The 23,097-nt window shown below is 35.8% G+C and overlaps 1 protein-coding gene across 1 annotated transcript in view; it reads right to left on the bottom strand.

The window, feature by feature from the left end:
- Window positions 1-1,058: 1,058 nt before the first annotated feature.
- Window positions 1,059-23,097, bottom strand: part of ATE1 (arginyltransferase 1) — a 168,769-nt gene continuing 146,730 nt past the window's right edge. Inside the window, exons 11-13 of the mRNA XM_008074549.1 lie at window positions 8,951-9,071; window positions 3,210-3,268; window positions 1,059-1,205 (exon numbers count right to left, since the gene is read on the bottom strand). Coding sequence (XP_008072740.1) covers window positions 1,059-1,205; window positions 3,210-3,268; window positions 8,951-9,071 — 327 coding nt within the window. The remainder of the gene's footprint in view (window positions 1,206-3,209; window positions 3,269-8,950; window positions 9,072-23,097) is intronic.

Genomic DNA, 23,097 nt, shown 5'->3' with positions numbered 1-23,097 from the left:
CAGGGAGGAGACCTCCAAATCAATTTCATGATAGTTGCTTTCTTAATCTCCACTCCATTTTAAAGCCATGATGCCATTCCCAACAAAACTAAAACAAGTCTTCGTTAAGATTGTGAATGTTTCTCAGATCCTTTCAGCAGAAACCTGACACTGCTATTGCCCTTTGCTTCTTAAGAATGCTTCCAGTGGCTTTCTTGACCCCACATTCTTGCCTTCCTCTTCCCGATCTGGCCTCTAATGGAGCTCTTCATCTGCCCAGTCATTATGTGCTGAGGTCTCTGGGCTCTCCTCTGCTCTTCATGTGTCAGTAGGCAATCTTATTCATTCTTAAGCCAGACACTGCCCCCTACTCCCCCAACCCCTGCTTTCATGGCCCATGCCTCCCAAATCTGTGGCTCCTTCCCAGATCTTCACCAGAGTTTTGGACCTACATGCCCAACTGTCTCCTTGACACCTATCAGATGCCTCACAAATACCTTTAATTCAACATGTCCAGAGCTGAACTTATCATTCTTCTCTGCAAAACCTCCTCCTCCTTCCAAGTTTCTCATTTCAGAAATGAATTCGGCATTAATGCAGTTTGTGCCAGAACCCACACAACTCTCTTGATAATTCTCTCTCCTTTCCTTTCACCAACACAACTAAGCACCCAATTCCATGGATTCTATCTCCTATCTTTTGCATCCATCCATTCCCTCTCCATTGCCCATTGTTACCATCCAAGTCCAAGCCACCATCGTGGTTTGCTTAGTTAAATGCATGCAAAATCCCCTTACTGATTTTCCTACCTTTGGTCTTAATCAAGTCCGATTCATTCTTTACAACCTGAAGTAGAAATAACTATCTGTTCTTGAGTGCTTCAAGCCTTTTCATGACCTTCCATTGCTTTCAAGAGAAAAACCTAAACTCCTTATCATGATTTACCAAAGTCTTTATTAACCAGCTGTACTATCACCAGGCCTTCTGAATATGCTGCTTTCTGCCTGGAGCACTTACTTGAGTTCCCTCCTCTGTTTAAAGCTTAGACCACTTCATCCAAGAAGCTTTCCCCCGACCTCCTACGCCCTATCCAAATCTGTGCTTAAGACCCTCAAGTGTGGACTCTCTACCTCTTCTATTTCCCCCTTTTGATACTTATCACACTGAGCATGCTTGATAACTGTTACCTCTGCTAGAGAAGTGCTCAGAATTTTACTCTGGTTTCCCTATTTTGACAAGGTTAGTAAAGTAGGGAACTTTAGTTTTTTCACTGTTGTCAACATGCCCTTACTTCCAGACAGGTTCTACTTTATTATCAGTGAACAATCCATAGAAGCATGAACAAGTCAAGTTTCCCCTTAATGACATCTATTTCAAACAAATGGCAGTTAGGAAAATATATTTCTTACAAGAAGAATTTTATTCCAGTTTTCATTATTTATATTAAAAACCTTTTCCTAGTATTACATAAAAGAACACTCTTGTAAAACAAACAGACCTTCTCACACCTTCAGGTTCTAGCTTATTTTTCTGCAGAGACTGAATAGTAAAATCCACAAAAAATAAGCTGAACAGTTTAAAAAATACCTTGCAGAAAAAAATGCAGAGATTTCATTCTTATATGAAGTTGGGTGCGAACAATTTCAGAAACCCTTGGATTGTTATGTCTGTCTGTGGGTCAGTAGACATTGTATTGAGTATCAAATAATTCAAGTTCCAAAATATAGTATCAAGTATTCTTTGAGAATTTTTCTCAGTTAATCTAATGATTTGTGTTCTGTTATTAAAAACCCACAGTTAAACCAAAAATTTTATTGGTAATTCACAAGGTAGGAAAATGTTCATTCAAATGCAGATTTTTAGGCTGATGATATACTGGGATACTATCTTTTGCTTTCTTTTAAATTTATTTAATATTTAATGATTCCATCAACTGTCATAAGTCAATGAATTTATTGGTTACGTTTTTAAATTCTCTACATTTATTGCTGTTTTCCATCAGCAAACAAATTTATTTTCATTTCAAATTTGTTTATAAACAGTAAGCATGAAGATCATTAATGTTGACAGAATTTTAATGCTTTTTAGGTAGTAAAAAGTTTTTACTTTAATTACAATAAAATATCCTTGTGAAGTAGTTACATGCCTTCTCAAAATTTTAAAAATACAGTACCTGTAGTACCGATCAAAGTATTTTAAGAATTCTATTACTATCTTTAATCAGTAGTGGTAATCCTATTTTTAGATAAAAGCGCCTGAATCTATACCCTCAGACTCTAATATATAAAAACACACTCCCTCTAGCATATGTTTAATGCTTAGAATTAACATGTCATAAAAGTCCTCTAATATACAAAAACCAAATCTCCTGAGTACCCCGTAGCTTTGCCAGGCATGACAATACACAGAACGTATCATGGTTCTTCTCTGTTAAGATCCCCACTTTTGGACACTTCGACATCTCTGAAATCCACAAGCATATTCCCACTGATGGAGTCGATAGTCTCGCTGGCAACACTTTTCTCAGTGGCACATAAAACAGAAAAACTTAAAACTGATGTGTCATAAAGTCAACAAAACATCATGGTTTAGCCAGCATTTAAACAACAGGTACAGGCTTCATTTGTACTCTTTAATTGGCATTTTGTACAACATGATATAGAAATGTCCCTTTTTCAAGCAAACAAAGCAGCACTCTAACATAGTAGAACTAACATTTATAGACATGTTCTAAGGCATCCTGATATTTTTGACCATGCTAAAATGATTTTTATTATTATAAAATTAAATAAAACTAAAAACTGGGTGACTATAAAAAGAATTGCTTATTTTGAATTTGTTTTGTTTTTGACAGGGTCTCACCCGTCACCCAGGTTGCAGTACAGCGGCACAATCCCAGCTCACTGTTACCTTGAACTCCAAGCTCAAGTGATCCCCTCCTACCTTAGCCTCCCAAATAGTGGGACTATGGGCATACACTACCATGCCCAGCAAATTTTGTAAAATTTTTTTGTAGAGATGGAGTTTTGCTATGTTGCCCAGGCTGGTCTCGAACTCCTGGCCCCAAGAGATCCTCCTACCTAGGCCTCCCAAAGTGTTTGGATTATAGGTGTGAGCCACGGTACCTGACACTTACTCTGAAATTTTAAAATCTATTCTACAAGAAAAAGAAAAGAGAAAGAAATGTTTCTTTAGTAGCTAAATGGAAATCTTAAGCCTACTTTACAAACCTGTCTCTGACAATTTTCAGTCACTGACTTACTCTTCACATGTAGCTTAATGAGCAACGCTTGATAAAAATTTATAAAATAGTATGTTTTAAAACTTCTTTGCAAGACTGTCTTTAAAACACTCTTAAAAACTAGAACAATGACTGAAGTTTACCTTAAGAGGACTTAGTTCTCACATTTTTAAATAAAAAATGCTAGTAAACATAATATTTCGGTTACATGCACAAATACCATAGCAAAGACTTGGTTTTTTGTTCCTTAGTGTCCTCATTAAAAGACCAAATAAACTAAGAAATCCTAGATTCTATTTATTCAACCAAGAGTTATAGTAGCACCACACTAAATTTTGGATAAGAAAGTATATCTTTGAAAAGGAGGTAAGTAGGAAAAAAACAGATAGTAATAATATAAAGTGATGTTTGTAAGGGATTAAAAGTAAATTGAAAAATTAGGAGTCTGAAATATTCTACATTTTCCATATTAAATGCATTCTCATATTCACCAAATATAAGAGCCACATTTCTAGGACAGTTTCTTGTTTATCAAAACAAGAGCCTGCTTCCTTTACACCATGTAGTAGCATACAAGTGATTCTATCTTCAGCTGGCTACATCCAAGCACTATCATCTTTACTGGCAACAAAGAATATGTTATACTAAGTGTCTGGTAAGGAGCATCATTCATTTTGCAACATCAAGTGGGTAGTTCAACCTCAACTGTAGATCTGAAAACAATTTTACCACAGGAATAATTAAAAGAATTAAGAGCTGAATTCTGCATCTAAAATAATTAGGAATGATACTGTCCACTTGACTAAGTTAGCACACCACAGCACACTTTTAAGGGGCCCTAGCAAGTCTGCCCTAGAAAGTCTGCCTTCTCATTAGGCACTGTTTCCCACTGATTAAAATGACATCTTGGCTGAGGTATACACTTGTGAGGAACTATCAATATAACACTCAGAAAGAGATGCCAGGTTTGGAGAAATAGGCAAATGAACACAGGACAGAGTGCTTTCTAAACTTGGTTCTTCCATAGACAATCAAGGTCCAAGTGGGACTTACTTTTTCTGTGGGCATATGCTAGAGGAACTATAGAAGTATAGAAAAATGTCAGGCAGCCAGGCCAGCAAGAAAGAAGAATGGAGGCGATAAAGAAGAAAAGAGAGAGCCCTTTGAAACAGGGGGTCCTGTTTCAATCTTCTGCATGTGATCAGCCAGTTTTCCCAGCACCATTTACCGAATAGGTTCTCCTCTCCCCAGTGGTTGTTGTTGGAGGCTTTGTCAAAGATGAGTTGGTTGAGGAATTGATGTTTTGCTTCCAGAATCTCTATCCTGTTCCATTGGTCTATATGCCTGTTCTTGTACCGATATGAAGTTGTTTTATCATAGCCTTATAAGAAAGTTTACAGTCTGAAGTGTGATACCTTCCATTTTGTTTCTTTCTTTTTTTTTTTTTTTTGAGTTGGAGTCTCACTCTGTTGCCCAGACTGGAGTGCAGTGGCCGCTCCGGCCACCACAGCCTCGACCTGCTGGGCTCCGGTGATCCTTCCGCTTCAGCCTTCCAAGTAGCTGAAACTACAAGTGCGCGCTACCATGCCCGGCTAATTTTTTGATTTATTGTAGAGATGGGGTCTCGCCAAGTTGCCCAGGTGGGTCTCGAACCTGTGGGCTCGGGCAATCCACTCACCTCGGCCTCCCAAAGCGTGGATTACAGGCTGAGCCACCGAGACCGGCCCCATTTTGTTTCTTTTGCTAAACAAAAGAAACAAAATGGCTATTCATAGTTGTTTATGTTTCCAAATGAATTTCTATATTGTTGTTTCCAGGTCTGAGAAGAATGATGTTGGTAATTTAATGGTTACCGCGTTGAATCTGTAGATTGCCTTGGGTTATTTATCTTAACAATGTCAATTCTTCCAATTCATGAGCATGGAATATTTTTCCATTTGTTTGTGTCATCTTTGACTTGTCTGAGCAGTGTTTTGTAGTTTTCGTTGTAAACATCTTTTACTTCTCTGGTTAGGAAGATACCGAGGTACTTCATTTTTTTTTTTTTTTGAAGCTATTGTGAATTGGGTTGTGCTTTTTATTTGGTTCTCTGCCTGTTGTTGTTGGTATATAAGAATGGGACTGTCGGCTGGGTGCGGTGGCTCAAACCTGTAATCCCAGTACTTTGGGAGGCCTAGGTGAGGGGATTGCCTGAGCCCATGGGTTCAAGAACAGCCTGGGCACTTGGTGAGACCTCATCTCTACAATAAATCAAAAAAAATTAACAGGGCATGGTAGCACCTGTAGTTCTGGCTACTTGGAAGGCTGAGGCGGAAGGATCACCTGAGCCCAGCAGGTTGATGCTGGGGTGGCAGTGAGCATGCTACTGCACTCCAGCCTGGGCGATGGAGTGAGGCTCCAACTCAAAAAAAAAAAAAAAAGACTGTCTTTTGCATGTTTATTTTGTACCCTGAGACTCTGCCAAAGTCCCTTATCAGTACAAGGAAGTTTTTGACAGATTCTCTTCGATTTTCGAAGTATAGGATCACATCATCAGCAAAGAGGGATAACTTGACTTCTTTTCCTATTTGGATACCCCAGATTTGCTTCTCTTGTCTGATTGCTCTAGCTAGGACTTCCAACACTATGTTGAATGGGAGGGGTGAGAATGGACAGCCTTATCTTGTTCCAGTTTTCAGGGGAAATGTTTCCAATTTCTGTCCATTGAGCAATATGTTAGCTGTGGGTTTATTATAGAAGGCGCTTACTATTTTGAGGTATGTATCCTCTATGCCTAGGTTCTCGAGGGTTCTTAACCAAAAGGGATGCTGGATTTTATCAAAAGTTTTTTCTCCATCTAATGATATAATCATGTGGATCTTGTTTTTGTATCTGTTGATGTACCAAATTACATTTATGGTCTTGCAGATTTTGAACCAGCCCCGTATCCCTGGGAGGAGCCTACTTGGTCATGGTGGATGATTTTTGAGGTGTGTTGTTGGATCTGATTTGCCAGTACCTTGCTGAAAATTTTTGCAACTATGTTCATCAGGGATATTGGCCTGGAGTTCGCTTTCTTTGCTGGATCTTTACCTGGTTTGGGTAACTTAGCTACATTTAAGACAAATTAGGAAATTATTTGCAAACATTTCTAAGTATGTATAGAAGAGAATGAAATCTAGACTAATTTGTGATAATATGTATGCGACCATAATTTTAAATGTAAATAAAAAATTATTCTAATTAGACCCTTTGAGATGAATACTAAAAAGCATTATAAAATTATAGAATATTAGATTAAAAATTATTTTTATCCTCTGATAAAAACAAATGTTAGCTGCTATTTTTGCAATAAGTAATATTTGAGGGGACAATACAAAACATTCAATAATTTTCTCAGTATAAAATGAGTAACATATGGGAAAACACAGGATGGTGCTAGAGAATCAGCATATGCTCAATAAAGTTTTATTTTATTTTTAAAATCTGGAACCAGGAACTTTAATACCAATGAGAAATAATATAATGTCTGCCCACATTAAGAGTCAAATCAAATCACAGTTTATCTATTATGGCTCTAAAGTCAACTCCAAAATAGAGGGGTTACCCTTTCAATGATACTTTTCTGTAAAATATCTATGCTATACCCTGCCTGTCACACATGGTAGTAGCATTTGTTTGCTGAATGATCAAATTAATGGTCAAGTAGTTTTTACCTCACCAAAAGCAAAAAGTAGCACAAAATATTAAGTAAAAACAACAAAAGCGTGTAACATGATTCTTTTGTTTTTTAAATGCAAATACATGCACAGAAAAAGAAAAAAAAAACCGAAAGAGAGCACGAAAGTATTACCAATAATTACTGTTACCTCACGAACTTTACTACTCTTTTTAGTAGTGGATTTATGCATTTGGGTATATTTTCTACTAGGGTTGTCATTAAATATTTTTAAAAAATAATTTAAACAAAAAAAGTAAGATATAACTATGGTACAGAATTGTTGAAATCTATACTATTCAACTGTCAAATTAAAAAATAATCTAACAGACTTTTACTTAAAAATAATTTGAGAAACTTCCAACCTCCTTTCTTTGGAGTAGGCAGAAATCCTGAACTGAAAAACAAAAGACCTCATTATTTACGAACAAGAAGATTTCTTTAGAATTTTCCAAGATATTTCAGCTTGTCAATCCCTCCCTCCATAGTATCACAAAAACAATGCATGCAAAAGGATGGGGGAAATGTAAGTTTTCTTACAACTGGCCACTGATGCACCTTAAAGTCATATTTTGCTTAACTGAGGCCTAGGGTTATCAATGGTGCCTTCTGCAGAGTAATTTAACTACTGAACAGCTGGGAAGAGAAACAAGATTTAGTGAAAAAAGCACCATGCCGACTAACAATATTGCCCATATTAAGCTCTGTATTTTCTCTGAGTAGAGTTCGGGTCATGAAAAAGTAAAACTGGTCCCAGAGAAGCGAGCAGTTTCTCACAGATTGCCATTTAAACCTCAAATGACCATGTTTCACAGCAGGCTCAATACATTCCAGCATGTAACTGCATTTTAATTTCCTAAAACCACAGGATATAAGTCTGATTTCAAACAGTGTCTGGACTGTGATATTCAATACTGATAAAACTGCATGGTATTCTCTTGAAAGTTCCAAAGATTCAGCATATGAAAAAGGATCTTCAATTTCTTCGAGACATTATTCTCAAAGAAATTTACACGTGAGTTTTGTAAACGAATTCTAAACAATGAATATTAATAGCTAAAGCTACTGCCATTAAGAAATGGAACTCACAAGATTACAGGAAAAGAATACACAATATATTCATCACTCACCAGGATAAAGTATGCTCTTGATAAAAACAGTCACTATGAGATTTTAAATCTTCTTTGCCATGAAATGCTCATTAGTGCTTATTTTGGAAAATAATTTTAAAATCTATTAACATGAATAAATATTTATTTTAATGTCCATTTGTGCATGGAAATTATTTGGCCACCTGCTCAACTTTATAAAACAAGGAGAATTTGTGATCTGTCTAATCTCCATATATTATATAAAAAGAAAAGCAATCCTTAAAATAGATCAAGAAGGAAAAAGAGAAGGTGAACTTGTGTCACAAGTTTTGGAGTTAGAAACAAATTGGAGATCATAATACTACTCAGTTGGAAGAAACATAAAGTTTTATATATGAATATGAAATATTTCAATAAGTTGTTCAGCCATTCTCACTCTATGGGACTGATATAACCTGACCTTGAAAAGAGCAAGGAGTGAGAAAAGAATACATAAGAGTATTCTTTATGTACATTCTATATACATAAGAATATGCTTTCTTCTTTGACTTTGAGCCTAACTGTAAAAACTGATTGACACATTTAATGTTTTAAGCAGCATATCTGTTTGAGCAATAAGATGCAACTTCACTTAGAATGAAACTATCAATTCTTATTAATAACTTAGGATGTGGGAACTCTAAAACTCTGATTATTCTATGAAATCTAAATATCAAGAAATCCAGCGGCTAACCCTAAGGTGACTAGCATATGAGTCAGCTGGGTCCGGAAGGCTATTCTTGATCAGATTCCAGGGTATCATCAAATGTAAGAAGGAGTCACTCTTTATTTCATAACAACTTTTCAAGGAGACAACAAAATGCAACATTACATGAGCCACAGTCATGTAGATTGTAAAAAAGAAAGCCAATGATTTCCATTTGAGTTCTGCTCCAAACATACCTGCTTCTGAGTCCTGGTTGAAACGGCAGTACTTGGAGTGTTCAAGTGAAGGCAGGCACTGTTCGATGGGTACCCAAACATATGTCTCAGGACACAACAAATCAGAAGGTCTATATTGACCCTGAAGAGAAGTGAAGAAAAACGACACAAGCATTAACAGTAACTCCAGAAAGTTATAAAACTTCAGAGCTCCAGAAAAGGTTTGAATAGAGAACTTAAACAAAGTCAACCACAAATAGCTAAGCAATTCTATTAGTGATTGCTTCCACATATCAATAATGCATGTTTAACTCAAGGCTGTCTGAAAGCAACACATCATCATTTAGGATGCCTATATTGATTTGGAAGATTCAAATTTTTACTCTCTTTGGAAGAAATATTTAACATGATTCTTACGGGCTAATTACGAAGAATAACCAACCAGTCTCAAAATCAAGTTGTCTAAGTAAAATTTCTTTTCATATATTAGAGTACTGTATAAAATGAACTTACTTTTGCAAAATGGAATTTCACTATCATTAATCACAAATTCTTAGTTGTTAAAATTCATTCTCTTCCAATATATTAAAAAGTACTGTAGGCTGGGCTCAGTGGCTTAGCCGGTAATCCCAGCATTTTGGGAGGCCGAAGCGAGTGGACTGCCTGAGTCCATGGGTTCGAGAGCAGCCAGGCAACTTGGCAAGACCATGTCTCTACAATAAAATAAAAAATTAGCTGGGTGTGGTAGCACACGCCTGTAGTTCCGGTTACTTGGAAGGCTGAGGCAGAAGGATCACTGGAGCACAGCAGGTTGACACTGGGGTGGCTGTGAGTGAGCCACTGCACTCCCCCCTGGGCAACAAAGTGAGACTCCAACTCAAAAAAAAAAAGTACTTTTTTCATCAACATACTTCTAATATAAGCAATCTAAGCTGATAAATGTACAATAAATATAAATTTAGAAAACAATAGAAATTTTAGGGAAATATTTGTGATAATCTGCTAAACTTTTTTAAAAAATTCCATTTAAAAATTATTTATAAGGGCAACCCCAGCGGGTCCTCTCCCACTGTGGGAGTTTTTCTGTCCTCTCAATAAATCCTGCTTTCTCAAAAATAAATAAATAAATAAATAAATAAGATTTATAAAACACTTAGCAAAATAGGCATGTTTTGGAACATTTCTCAAAATAATAAAAGTCATATACCAATGATCCCCAATCCTTTTAGCATCAGGGACCAGTTTCGTGGAAGACAAATTTTCCGCAGCCTGGGGGTGGGTGGGGAGATGTGCAGTCGAACCTCAATGCTAATGCTAACCTGTATTTGCAGCTGCTCCAAAGCGCTAGGAACACTGCCTCAGTTCCACCTAAGATTATCAGTCATTAGATTCTCATAAGGAGTGTACAACCTGATCCCCTTGAACACGTACCTCACAACAGAGTTCACGCTCCTATGAGAATCTAATGCCACTGGTGATCTCACAGGAGGTGGAGCTGAGGCAGTAACACGAGTCATGGTGAGCAGCTGTAAATACAGATGAAGGTTCACTTGCTTACTTGCCACTCACCTCCGGCTGTGCAGTGTGGTTCCTAACAGGCCATGGACCAGTACCGGTCTGTAGTCCAGGGGCTGTGGACCCCTGCCATGTATGCCAAACCCACAGCCAAGTCATCCTGACTGGAAAAAAGTTGAGCACCTTCCTCCTCAGCACTGGAACAAGGGAAGGATGCCCATTTCCACTACTCCTGCTCAACACCGCCCTGAAAGCCCTTGTCTGAGAAATCAGGCAAGAAAAAAAGAGTATCCAAAATGGAAAATAAGAAATCAAACTCCCTCTGTACGCCGATGATAAGACCCTATACCTGGAGAACCCCAAACGCTCCTCCAAGATTCCTGGATTTGATAAATGAACTGAGCAAAGTTTCCGGACACAAAATCAACATACACGAGTCAGTAGCCCTGCCATACAGCAACAGTGACCATGCTGAGGATCGAATCAAGAACTCAATTCCATTTACAACAGCAGCCAAAAAGCAAAAATACCTAGGAATATATTTAACCAAGGTGGTGAAAGATCTCTACAAGGAGGACTATAAAACTCTGGTGAAAGAAACTGTAGCAGACACAAATTAAAAAAACAACAACAAAAAAACCCACATCCTCAAGGGTTGACAGAAGCAACGCTGTCAAAATTACCATATTACCCAAAGTAATCTACAGGTTCAACACAATACCTATTAAACTACCAACATTATTTTCCACGAATTAGAAAAATCAATCCTAAAATTCATATAGAACCCCCAAAGAGGCAGAATAGCCAAAGCAATCCTAAGCAAACAGAACAAAGCTGGAGGCATCACATGACCTGGCTTATACTACAAGGCTACTACAGTAATTATACTACAAGTAAATTATACTACAAGGCTACTACAGTACTACAGTAACCAAAACAGTATGTCCTGGTGTAAGAACAGACACACGGACCAACGGAACAGAATAGAGAATCCAGAAATAAACCCAAATACCCAAACCAACTGATCTTTGACAAAGCAGACAAAAACATAACTGGAGAAAGGATGCCCTATTCAACAAATGGTGCTAGGAAAACTGGATAGCTACATGAAGAAAAATTAAACTTGACCCCTGTCTCTCACCATATACAAAAATTAACTCAAGATGGGTTAAAGACTTATGTGTCATACGTGAAGTCATACAAATCCTAGAAGAAAACCAAGGAGAAAATCTTCTGGACATCAGCCTACACAAAGAATCTATGGTTAAAACTCCAAAAGCAAATGCAACAAAAACAAAAATAACTAAAAGGGACTTCATTAAAATAAAAAGCTTCTGCACAGCAAAAGAAATAATCAACAGAGCAAACAGGCAACCTTCAGAATGGAAGAAGATATTCATAAAGCATACATCTGACAAAGGACTAATATCCATAATCTACAAAGAACTCAAGCAAACAGCAAGGAAAAAAAAACATTAAAAGTGGACAAATGACATTAATAGACATCTCCCATGATTAGATATACAGATGGCCAACAACCATATGAAAAAGTGTTCAACATCATTCATCATCAGGGAAATGCAAATTAAAGCCACAATGAGACATCACCTTACACCAGTCTGAAAGGCCATTATTAAAAAATTAAGAAACAATAGATGCTGATGCAGTTGCAGAGAAAAGGGAACACTTATATACTGTTGGTGGGAGCATAAGTTAATGCACCCTCTATGGAAAGCAGTATGGAGATTCCTCAAACCACTAAAAGTAGATCTACCATTTGATCCAACAATTCTACTATTAGGTATCTACCCTAAGAAACAGAGGTCATTAGGTTAAAAAAAGACACCTGCACCAGCATGTTCATTGTAGCACAACTGCAAAGATGTGAAATCAACTAAAATGCCCATTAACTGATCAGTGGACAGTGAAAATAAGGTATATATACACTATGGAATACTATTCAGCTATAAAAAAGGATGAAATAATGTCTTTTACAGGAACTTGGATTGAACTGGAGAACATCATCCTAATTGCGAACTAACACAAGAACAGAAAACCATACACCAAATGTTCTCACTTTTAAGTGGGAACTAAACTAAGGATATGCAAAGCCATAGAGAATGATATAATAGACAATGGAGATTCAGAAGTAGGGTGGGTGAGAAGGGGTGGAAAGACAAAAAAATCACCTGTTGGGTACAATGTGCACAGGTGTGGGTGGGTGGTACACTGAAAGTCCAGCCCAAAAACTGTTTGTATCCTCCGAAGGCATTAAAATAAAAAGTTTTGATTTATATACTTATAACCCATTTATACACCCCAGATCTAAAACAAAAATTATGTAGTAGATGCTGAAGAAATAAAAAATTATTCATTTATGGGTAATATGGTAGATAATTAGCAGAGAGGATAATACCAATCATGTGAAAGCATTTAATGAAAATTTTAATAAATACCAAAGTTTTATGTACTTTTGAGTTTAATTAAAATTCCAAGTTTCTAGTCTCAAAATTTGAAAAATTATTATAGATTAAAATCTACTGCAGTGTTCTTCAAAGATTTTTTACTATAACCTATAGTAACAAATACATTCTACACCACAACCTAGTAAGTATGCAAATACAAAACTAGAAACAAATGTTTTAGTATACAATGGTTACCCATGTTATGCTCTAGTTTACTTCATTTTTTAAAAAAATTATGTTCTTGGGTCCCAAAACTGCTTTCACAAATAGCAAATGGGTCATACCACAGAGTTTGAAAAACAAAAAATATTGCTGAAGGCTGGGCTCTGTCAGGTTGCTTTCCGTCAAAAAGACACTCGATGACAAGCCTGCTGTGTAAATGAGTCACCATATGAAGCATCACACAGATACAAATCCGTTAAACACCACACTCTGTCAGCACTCAAAGCATTTAGAAGTCTGTAAGCTACCAAGGAAAGCTATGTACAAAATGTGAAGAAACATTATTTCCTTCTTGAGTGACAGGGAGAGGGTTTAAGGAGGATATGGAGTTGTACTGGGGACCTAAAAGGTTGACTGAATTAAGTCTAGGATTGGATGAAAAGGAATGAGAATAATCTAGATAAAGGGAAAAGCATAAACAAAGACAGAGTTGGGCCAAGAAGATAACTGAGGAACAGGAAACAGCAGGGCACTGCAGTAACGGAAGGGTAGGATGGAATCAGATTCTGGGGAGCCTCAAACACCATGTTTAGAACTCTGTTCTAGATGAAACGGGAAGGCTTGCTGGCTGACAGGGAGAATTTTGACCTATTCTAACAGGAGCGAGTAACAGGATGAAGACCAAAGATCAGGTCTCCGACTCAATCTTCCTGGAATGCTCCCTGCATGGTTGATGTCTTACCGCTCTCCAGCAGTAGAAGGTCACCTCTAGGGGTAACTAGCTCCAGGTGGTCTACAGACTAGTTTAACATTAAAACTCAGAACATAGGATTGATTAGAAATGAAATGATCAACTACTTAGGAAGTCTAATAAAGCCAGATATTCCACTGCTATGTATCTTATCAAAAGTAATGTCATTCTCGCCATTAATTTTGAAACTGTTTTCTTAGGGGAGAGGGACAACAGTCCATATTAACTCATCTGAAAACTAGGCAGAATCCTGAAGCCATGATTCTAAATCTCACCCACTTTTGGTTATAGACCATTTTGAAAATCTACTGGGTAAAAAAAGCTAAACATAAAAGCTAAAGATATAAAAGGTATAGGAAAAAACCCTACATTTTCTTGACCTTGGAGTATACAAAGGTTTTTCTGTAAACAAAAAGCACTAACTAGCCAGGCAAAGTGTCTCAATTCTGTAATCTCAGCAAAGGCCAAGAGGAGAGCATTGCTTGAGCCCAGGTATTTGAGGCTGCAGTGTTCTCCAGCCTGTATGACAGAGTGAGACTTGTCTCAAAACAAAATAAAATACAAAAACAAAAAGAACTATTAAAAAAAACAACAACTGATTAACTGTACTCCATCAAAATTATATACTGTCTCTCAAAACAATTATTAAGAAAATAAATAGGCAAGTCAAACACTGGGAGAAAATATTGACAAAACATAAATGAGAGAACAGACTTATATCCAGAACATATAAAGAATTTTAACTACTAAATAATAAGAACACCAACAATCCAGTTTTTAAAAAAAGACAAATGACTTAACTAAAGATATAGGAATATGTAAAGAGCACATGAGGAGATATTCAACATCATTAGTTACCAGAAATGCAAAATAAAACCATAACAAGTCACTGCATATCTACTAGAATGGCTAAAATTAAAAAAGATGTTAAAAAACAAGTTTTGGTAAGAATTGCACTATCCAGAATTTAGATTATTGCTGGCTTAAAACAGTGTAATCACTTGGGTCATTTTGTTGTTAGATTGCTGATCTTTGCTGATTAACTTAAATAAGTCTATATATTAAGAAACTTTTATATATTAAACCCTGAGTTTGTAAAATATGTAGTAAATATTTTCCAAGCTCACCTGATTTTGTATGCCATACTCTTTTGCCATATGGAAGCTTGACATGTAGTCAAATTTATCATTTTTCTAAAGGGCATCTGGGTTTTGCATAATAATTAAAAAGGCCACCTTCACTCAAAGATTATAAAAACATTCTTTCATACTTTTTCTAGTACTTTTATGGTTTCATAATTCTACATTTACATTTATGCTCCATCTGGAAATAATTTTGATATTAGGTATAAGAAAAGGACCCAACCTAATTTTTTTCAGATGTTTACTCAGTGGCCTCAGCATTATTTTTTGAACAATCTTCATTTTTCCCCACTGATTTGATAACTTACTAAATTCTGATATATGGAGATTTCTTTCTGGACTTTCTATTTATTCTGTTACACTAAGCTGTCTTGTCACATGCCAGCACCACACAGTTTTAACTATTAACACTTTATATGATATTTTAATATTCGGTAGATTTAAGTATCCCTTATTACTCTACATTTGTAGAATTTCTGGTTCTTTTTACTTAACGGTTCTAGGATTCTGGATATGATACAAAAATATTGCCAATATGAATAAGGAAATGGTAATAAAAATAGAATGACATTATCTTGATTATTACGACGGCATAAAATAAAAGAAGAGAAGCCCAAGAATGTACAGTAAAAAAAGAACATATGCAATATCTTAAGTTAAAAAACAGAATTTCTTTTTACTAAAAAGACAAACAAAACAACCCCACCATTTTCGACTTTAAGGTGGAACTGAATGCTGATTGGCTAACTTGCACAGGTCAAATATCCAGGGTGGGGACAAGGGGTGATCAGACCTAACTTTTGAGTCCTTAAGATTAAAACAGACCTAGTTTTCCTTATTAACATATTCCATGCAGATATGCAGTTTCATCAACAGCCACCTGAACCTAATACTTGGATTTAACAATGATGCTGACAATGAAAAATATTTAATCAATGAATATTAAATAAATCCTCACTATCTGATAGGCATTGGATGCTGGGAACAAAAAGATAAATGCATGCTACTAGATAATTCAAAATCTACTGGAATTATACAGAGTTGCACAAAGATGAAGTAAATATAAGAATATATAGTGCGCAACTGTCCAAATTTCCTATAATATAATAGTGTACAACTGTCCAAATTTCCTAAATTTCAGTGTTTTTTAAAAGGTACTCATACAATGATATTTTCAATTATTTAAATATTTATTTCATTGAAAGACCATAAATGTACATATTTTAACTTCCGCTCATCATCTGCAATCAAATTATTTTTATCCTAAGTACAGGCTTATTTCAATGCTTCAGATATTCTCACAGGTCATCAAAGAATTCAGTTTTCTGAAATAAACCACTTGGAAATGTTAAGCTTTCTAAACTAAGTTGTTTGAGAGTTAAGTGACCAAAGTACTTAAAGCTCCATTTAAAGTTACCATTACACAAATGAAAATACAGGGGGTTGAAACCTAGCCTGTCTTTTCAACTAGTATAAGAAAATGAAAAATGTTTGTATTAAGAATGTAATCACTTAAAGATTTGGACATAGTTTCCCGTGGTCAGAAGAGAAAATATTTAATCAACCTCTAAGTACTTTCATTCAGATTGGGACAATGAGATAAAAGCAGATTAATTCTTTCCTAGGGTGTTGACTTTTTGTACATATGAAGAAATCTGAGTTACCACAGATTTCTAAAGCACTCAAAATTTCTGAAAATGTAATTGATCTGACAGGGCGTATCTCACAATTTTTTTGAAAGTTCTTCCAATACACAATGTTAGAAGATGAGCTCTAGACTCACTCTGCAACTCCTCAAAAACTTAGTCACTCAATAAAAGCAAAATGAAGTCTTCCCAAGCAAGGGCACACCTCTTTCAAGAGGGAGGCTACGGTAAAGGATCATATAGCTCAAGATAGGATGCCAGCAAAAGTTAAAAGCTAACTTAAAAAAATCCTGAAAATAGAGGATGATATGCTTAACTTGTATTCTGAATTAAACATTTCTAGGTGAAAGATAACCCCTCAATTCAAAGTCCTCAAAGGAAAATAAGTTCGATAAACCCTATTTTTTTTTTTTTTAACAATTTCACCAAACTGTTATATCTTCTGCAACTATTTACAAACTACTTTAGAACTGGAAAACAAATGTAAAAAATAAAACAAACTGGCGAAGTGTCTCTACATTTTCAGTTGCCATACAAGAGTTAGTGTTTTACTCAAAGTAGAGTTGTAATATTCAATGTTTCTCTTTAATGAAAACCATTTAGGCAATTTGCAAAACCCAAACTATACTACAACTTCCTGACCAAAAAATTAAAATATGGCCACATAATATTTCAATCAACTTTACTAGGTTGTCATAGAATGAAAGTCTAGGAAATGCCAAAGTTAAATCCAAAATATTGAAAGAAAAAGGAAAAAACCCTAGCTAAACACATTTCCTGCTCTATTTCTATTAAAATAGACTGTGTCTTCCGGAAAAAGAGATCATGTAATTTTAGTTTTTAGTCAATGGAATGAACAAAGGCATTCTTCTCACTTGGACGCTTTAGATCATAATTTGAAGAATATCATCATATTGATCTGATTTTCTACCCCATAAAAGAATCACAAAATAAATTATATGGAAAATACTTTAGCAAAATATAAGTCAGAATTCAGCCTAAAAATTATATTCACTTTTACAGTCAGAGGTTAAAATCATCTCACAATCATATCTTACTAAATAACAATGAACACAGGTATCTAAAGAGTATAAAAGAACGTGCGTGTGTGTGTGGAAAAATTTGATTTCATAATCAGTAATAATTTCAGCAAAGATACTTTAAAATAGATGAACATTTTTTACTTCCAATTAAAACACAGAAAACAACACTAACACTTTTCCTCAGTTAAGATAACTAGTCAGAAATCTGAATTTTCTTTTTCTTTTCTTTTCTTTTGGAGTTGGAGTCTCACTCTGTCGCCCAGCAGGTCGAGGCTGGAGCCCAGACTGGAGTGCGGTGGCCTCAACCTGCTGGGCTCTGGCGATCCTTCCGCCTCAGCCTTCCGAGTAGCCGAAATTACAGGCGCGCTACCACGCCCGGCTAATTTTTTGATTTATTGTAGAGATGAGGTCTCGCCTGCCCGGGCGGGTCTCGAACCCATGGGCTAAGGCAATCCACTCACCTCAGAATTTTCAAAGGTAAAAAGAGTTATACTACTGACATGGAGAAGGAGCAAATAATGTCTCTAGTAAGTTCAAGTAATGTTTGTACTGATGTAATTCATATAGCATAAAATTTTTAAATAGTACAATTTAGCTTTTTAAATTATATTCACAAGGTTATACAACCATCATCACCACCTAATTCCATAACATTTTCATCATTCCCAAAAGAAACCCAGTATTCATTAGCGGTGAATTCTCCATATTCTCTTGCCCTCCAGCCCCTGGCAACCACTAATCAACTGGCAATCCATTTAAAAATGGAGTATTTCCTCATATTGCCACACTTCCCGTTTCAGAGTAAAAAACACAGCTTATAAGTCCTTAGGTGACATGGCCTACATTACCTTTCTGGCCAGTCTTCTACCACTTTCTCCTCCTCCATCATGCCAGCTTGGTCATGCTGGCATCCTTTGCAGTTCCTGGAACATGCTAGGCCTGCTTCCACCTGAGGGCTTTTCACTGACTGTTCTCTCTTCTGGTTTTACAGATATTCCCATAGCTAACTGTTACCTACCTTAAGTTTTTGCTCAATGTTACATTCTCAATGAAGCCCGCCTATCCTCCCTACTATTTTTCTTCCATAGGGCTTATCAACTTCTAACATTCTTATTAACTTCCTTTTTTATTTATATCTATAGGGAACTCCTTGTTAGAACATCAAGTCAGCAATTTTAGTCTGACTTGTTCACTAATGTGCTCCGAAACCTGCTCAGTAAATTTAAAAAAAAGAGAGAGCAATGAACTTACTATACACTGCCTATACCATTTCTACTTCCTTCTCTAAAGACAGTGGGTATTACTTTAATAAGTTCTGCCTTGCACATTAACATGGCTTCCATGAATCAAACAATATTAACATGTATTTATGCTCAGCTTCCATATATTTATTGTATAAGAATAGTTCCCAATCTTTGGGAATTCAGTGAAGTATCACCAAATACTGAAATTATAAGTACACTATCACAAGAGAGTCTTCAAAAGGTATATACTTTCTATGCAGAAGAGCTAGATTTTCATATTAATTTTTCATTTTTAAAAAAGGAGGAAATATGACTTGAGAAGGGGCCTCTTTATCTGTTAGCAGAGTTGAGCAGTGCTACTTTGGTAATGACAATAATAATGATTTCTGTGTTTGTCAAGAGCACAGCCTTATAATTCTGTATGTCATCTGTGTTAAATCTCATAATGACTTTAAAAGGTAATGAAAACAGGGCAAGGCCTTTGGGTCCCCTCCCACTGTGGGAGCTTTTCTGTCCTCTTAATAAATCCTGCTTTCTAAAAAAAAAAAAGGGTGATGAAAACAGACACCATTTCTATTATACAGTTAAAACATTAAGACCCTATACTAGTAGTGGACTCAGACCTAGAACTCTTGATTCTCATTCTTATTCTCCATCTAAATCTAAAAATATTTCCTATTCTTTAATGTATTTTCAAAATAACTTCCAAAAACCTTAAAAATCACGATTCAGTTCAATACGTACAAGGATTATGCTTGACATCAAAGACAAAAAGATAAAATAAGACTTATGAGGTGCTCAGACCTGCTGGGGAGAGGAGGCAGTTGTGCCCCAATGCCACAACCAATGGTCAATGCAAGCTGGTAGACACAGCGTGCTCCAGAATCACCAAAAAAAAAAAAAAAAAAAAAGCCAGTAATCCTGAGAGTAACTAGGACTGTAAACAAGCTATTGGTAGAACACAAAGGTGAAAGAATCAGCTTTCTCTGGAGCAGCATTTGGAACTTCCTCAGAAAAGGTGCCTCTAATACCTCAATTGAAAGATGACTTAAAGGCTGAGTAGAAACACGCTCAGAAAAAAAGATTAGACACTCACCAACAGCAAATACAGATCCAGGACCTATAGCTATCTCTTTCCTGAGCTCCCAAATACTTGTCCATCAAAACTTCACCAGATAAGAGATGAAAGGAGAAACTACTGTTTCATCTTTGTAGGTAGTATGTGGCCCTGTACTATGGTTTGGGGAAACTCCGAAAATAAATTTATCTTTAAATTTATATTAAAAAATTAATGTCGGGTGACTTATAAAGAGGAACTCCATCTCTTCTCTGAACAAATGCCAATTTCCATAAATTCAAATTTACTACCAGTAAGTTTCTTTCCTCTTAATAGAGATTGAGGTTTCAAAGCAACTTTCAAGTTCATGAATGGATCCAACTATAATGGAATTGTCTGGAAAAATATTATGAAACCCATGGTTTTTAAATTACATTGTGGTTTCTTTAACTTATTCTATCTTCCTAACACAGATTTCAATAGTAGTACTTCTTAACATTGAATGTACAACTGAGCAGAAATAAAAGAAAAATTTATTTACGTTATAATGGAAAATTCCCTATAACAATCCTGAAGAAAGTGCTGAAATTACCAGTCACCCTTTTAAACAAATGCAGTGCTAAAAGGTCCATTTTTGGATTATAATAAATCCAGACATACCTGATTTTAATTTTAAAGGGCTTTAATATCTTTGAAAAAAAATTTTTTTTGCCTTTTTTGGAAGATATGTGAAGCCTCAAATATCATATTCAGGAATACATACGTCTTCAAATCAGACATATAAGAATTCCCTTTGAATATTTCATTTTTCTTTGTATAAGTTAATACAACATGCAAATAGGAAGTTATTTCTATAAAGTTAGAGGATTTGAGACTTTGTTATTTTCCACAGGGAAAAAAATCAGAAAAGTAAAAAATACTTTCATATGATATTCTCTCAACTTAGCATTCTTGGTTTTTAATTGGAAACAGCTGGGGATGGGTTTGGCAGACTGCAATAAAACTGAAGTTACCAATTCACACCCTGCCATTTTGAGGGTATTTTGTTTTTACAGTTTTCAAATCAAAACCAAACGGATTTTCCTTTGAACTCTGATCCTGAACCAAAGATCTTTATGAGATTTCACTCTCAAGAATACTTTATAAATATTTTGAAAATAGGAAGGATTTTGTATTTGAGAAAAGGCTAAACCAGCAGTTTGTTTTGAAAGTTTAAGTTAAATTAAAATATAGGTACTCCAAAAAGACAGTATTATTTAAACACACACACATACACACACACAGACCACCAGTAGCACTAAATCAAAAAGAAAGATTAACTAGACATTTAAGTCTCCTACCAGGTAAAGTTGATATTGGTATTCCAATTTTCTATAACAACCCTATTGATTTTACTAAAACCAATTGCTTAAAGATGCTCTAACAGAATATAATCAAAAATAGTTCAAAATAATTTATTAGAGTGGGCTGTACCCCCAGAGAAAGTAAGAATAAGGTCTTATTAACCGCAGTCTTTTCCCTGAAAGACAATACCAACAGAATCCCATCTGCAAAGTACTACACCAGACCCCTTGCTCCCTGATTTCATTACATAAACAGAGATTGACTTTATCAGTCCCCAAGAGAGTGCTTTAGAAGTAACTCTAGCTGCTCTGTTTTCAAAAACTGTGTTTGGATTGTGCCACGCTCAGTTGGCGAGGTGAGCCGAGACCAGTAAAGACAAAGAACCTAAACATCTGAATCCATTTGTGTTCCTCAAATTCTGAAAGCCAACAGATGTACTCCATGTGCTGCTAGGCTAAGCTTTGAAAATTTAAAAATACATATTTTTTCCACTTACAAACAGAAAGTGATGGTATTCTGTGTTTCTTTAATTAAAATCCAAGGGTTCTCAAAGGCTCCAGGACTTACTTTAAAGCTACTTTAAGGCTGAGCTATTTATTTTACTATTAGCAAATAACAGAGAATAAAGATTCTAATTCGGTTTTAATCACAGTCTTTGCTTTTATTTTGGAAACCCTAAGTTAATCTTTTTTCTTCTAAAAAATACAAAGAAAGCTTGTAAAGAAAAGATTCAGGGAGTCAACTTACAGACCAAATTTAATTTCAAACTGAAGGGTCATAAGTTGAAAAGGCTCTAAAAAAAAAAAGAAATAGAATGAAAAATCAAGACAAAGAAGAAAATATAGAAAGACAAAAGAAAAAGTAAAATCAAAGCTTTTAAAATTTCTGTTAAATATTAAATATGCATATGAATATTCACATATGTGTATATACAAATTCAGCTGTCACCATGGTGGTAAGCATCAATTTAGGGGTTTACTTGCTTTTTTAGGCTATTGCTTAGAAAACAGCACTTAGAATCAGGGGTTCAGCCAGTACCCTAGTCGAGGCCACCCTTACCAGGACAACAGTGAGGGGGCTGATTCCAAGTTCTCCCCACCTTGAGTTCATCCTCTCTTGCCACTGTAGAGAACTAATCATGTAAATTCCCTTTACTATAGTGGGATTCTGCCAGGGGAGTAGGAGACACACCTCATCAACAAGGGTATCTGCATAATAACATTTGTATACTTAACCCGGAATTGTACCTCTCACATCTTAAAAATACAAAATTAAACAACAACAAAAAAACCCCTTTATTGGCTCTCCAGTATTTCTAGGAAAGTAGGAGAATCTCCTTTTAAAGTAAGAAAGTTTCACAGGCCTTTTATAACTTTAGTTACAGCCAATAAGAAATTACACAAGATTAAAAAAATGTAAATTCATTAATGCTTTCAAATGGATCTAGATATTACTAATCCCAATAGAACCTGCATATGTTTATAAAATAATTGCACTGCACTCACATGTGCATTTCCTTAGTCTATATCCACAGTGTGAATATGGAGTCATATCCCTTTGGTCAAAGTTCCCTAGAATACCTATACTATGCATCTAGGTGCATGGGACAAGATTGCTTTCAGTCTACTTTTTTGCCCCCAACACACTCACCCTAGGTACTCACAGTTAGGGACAGGCTATCTTCTGCCTACTGTGGCTACCCATTTGGTCTGAATATCCTCCCCACTTCTAAAACTCAACCTAAATACTGCCTACTCTTTCTTTACCAAGCCTTCTTTAGAAGCTGTTTCACCTCACCC

Source organism: Carlito syrichta, unplaced genomic scaffold (assembly GCF_000164805.1).
Source record: "Carlito syrichta isolate Samal-C Ts95f unplaced genomic scaffold, Tarsius_syrichta-2.0.1 Scaffold316482, whole genome shotgun sequence".
Taxonomy (NCBI): Eukaryota; Metazoa; Chordata; class Mammalia; order Primates; family Tarsiidae; genus Carlito; species Carlito syrichta.
The sequence above is the reverse complement of the archived record's forward strand: the minus strand, read 5'-3'. Positions and strand labels throughout refer to the sequence as shown.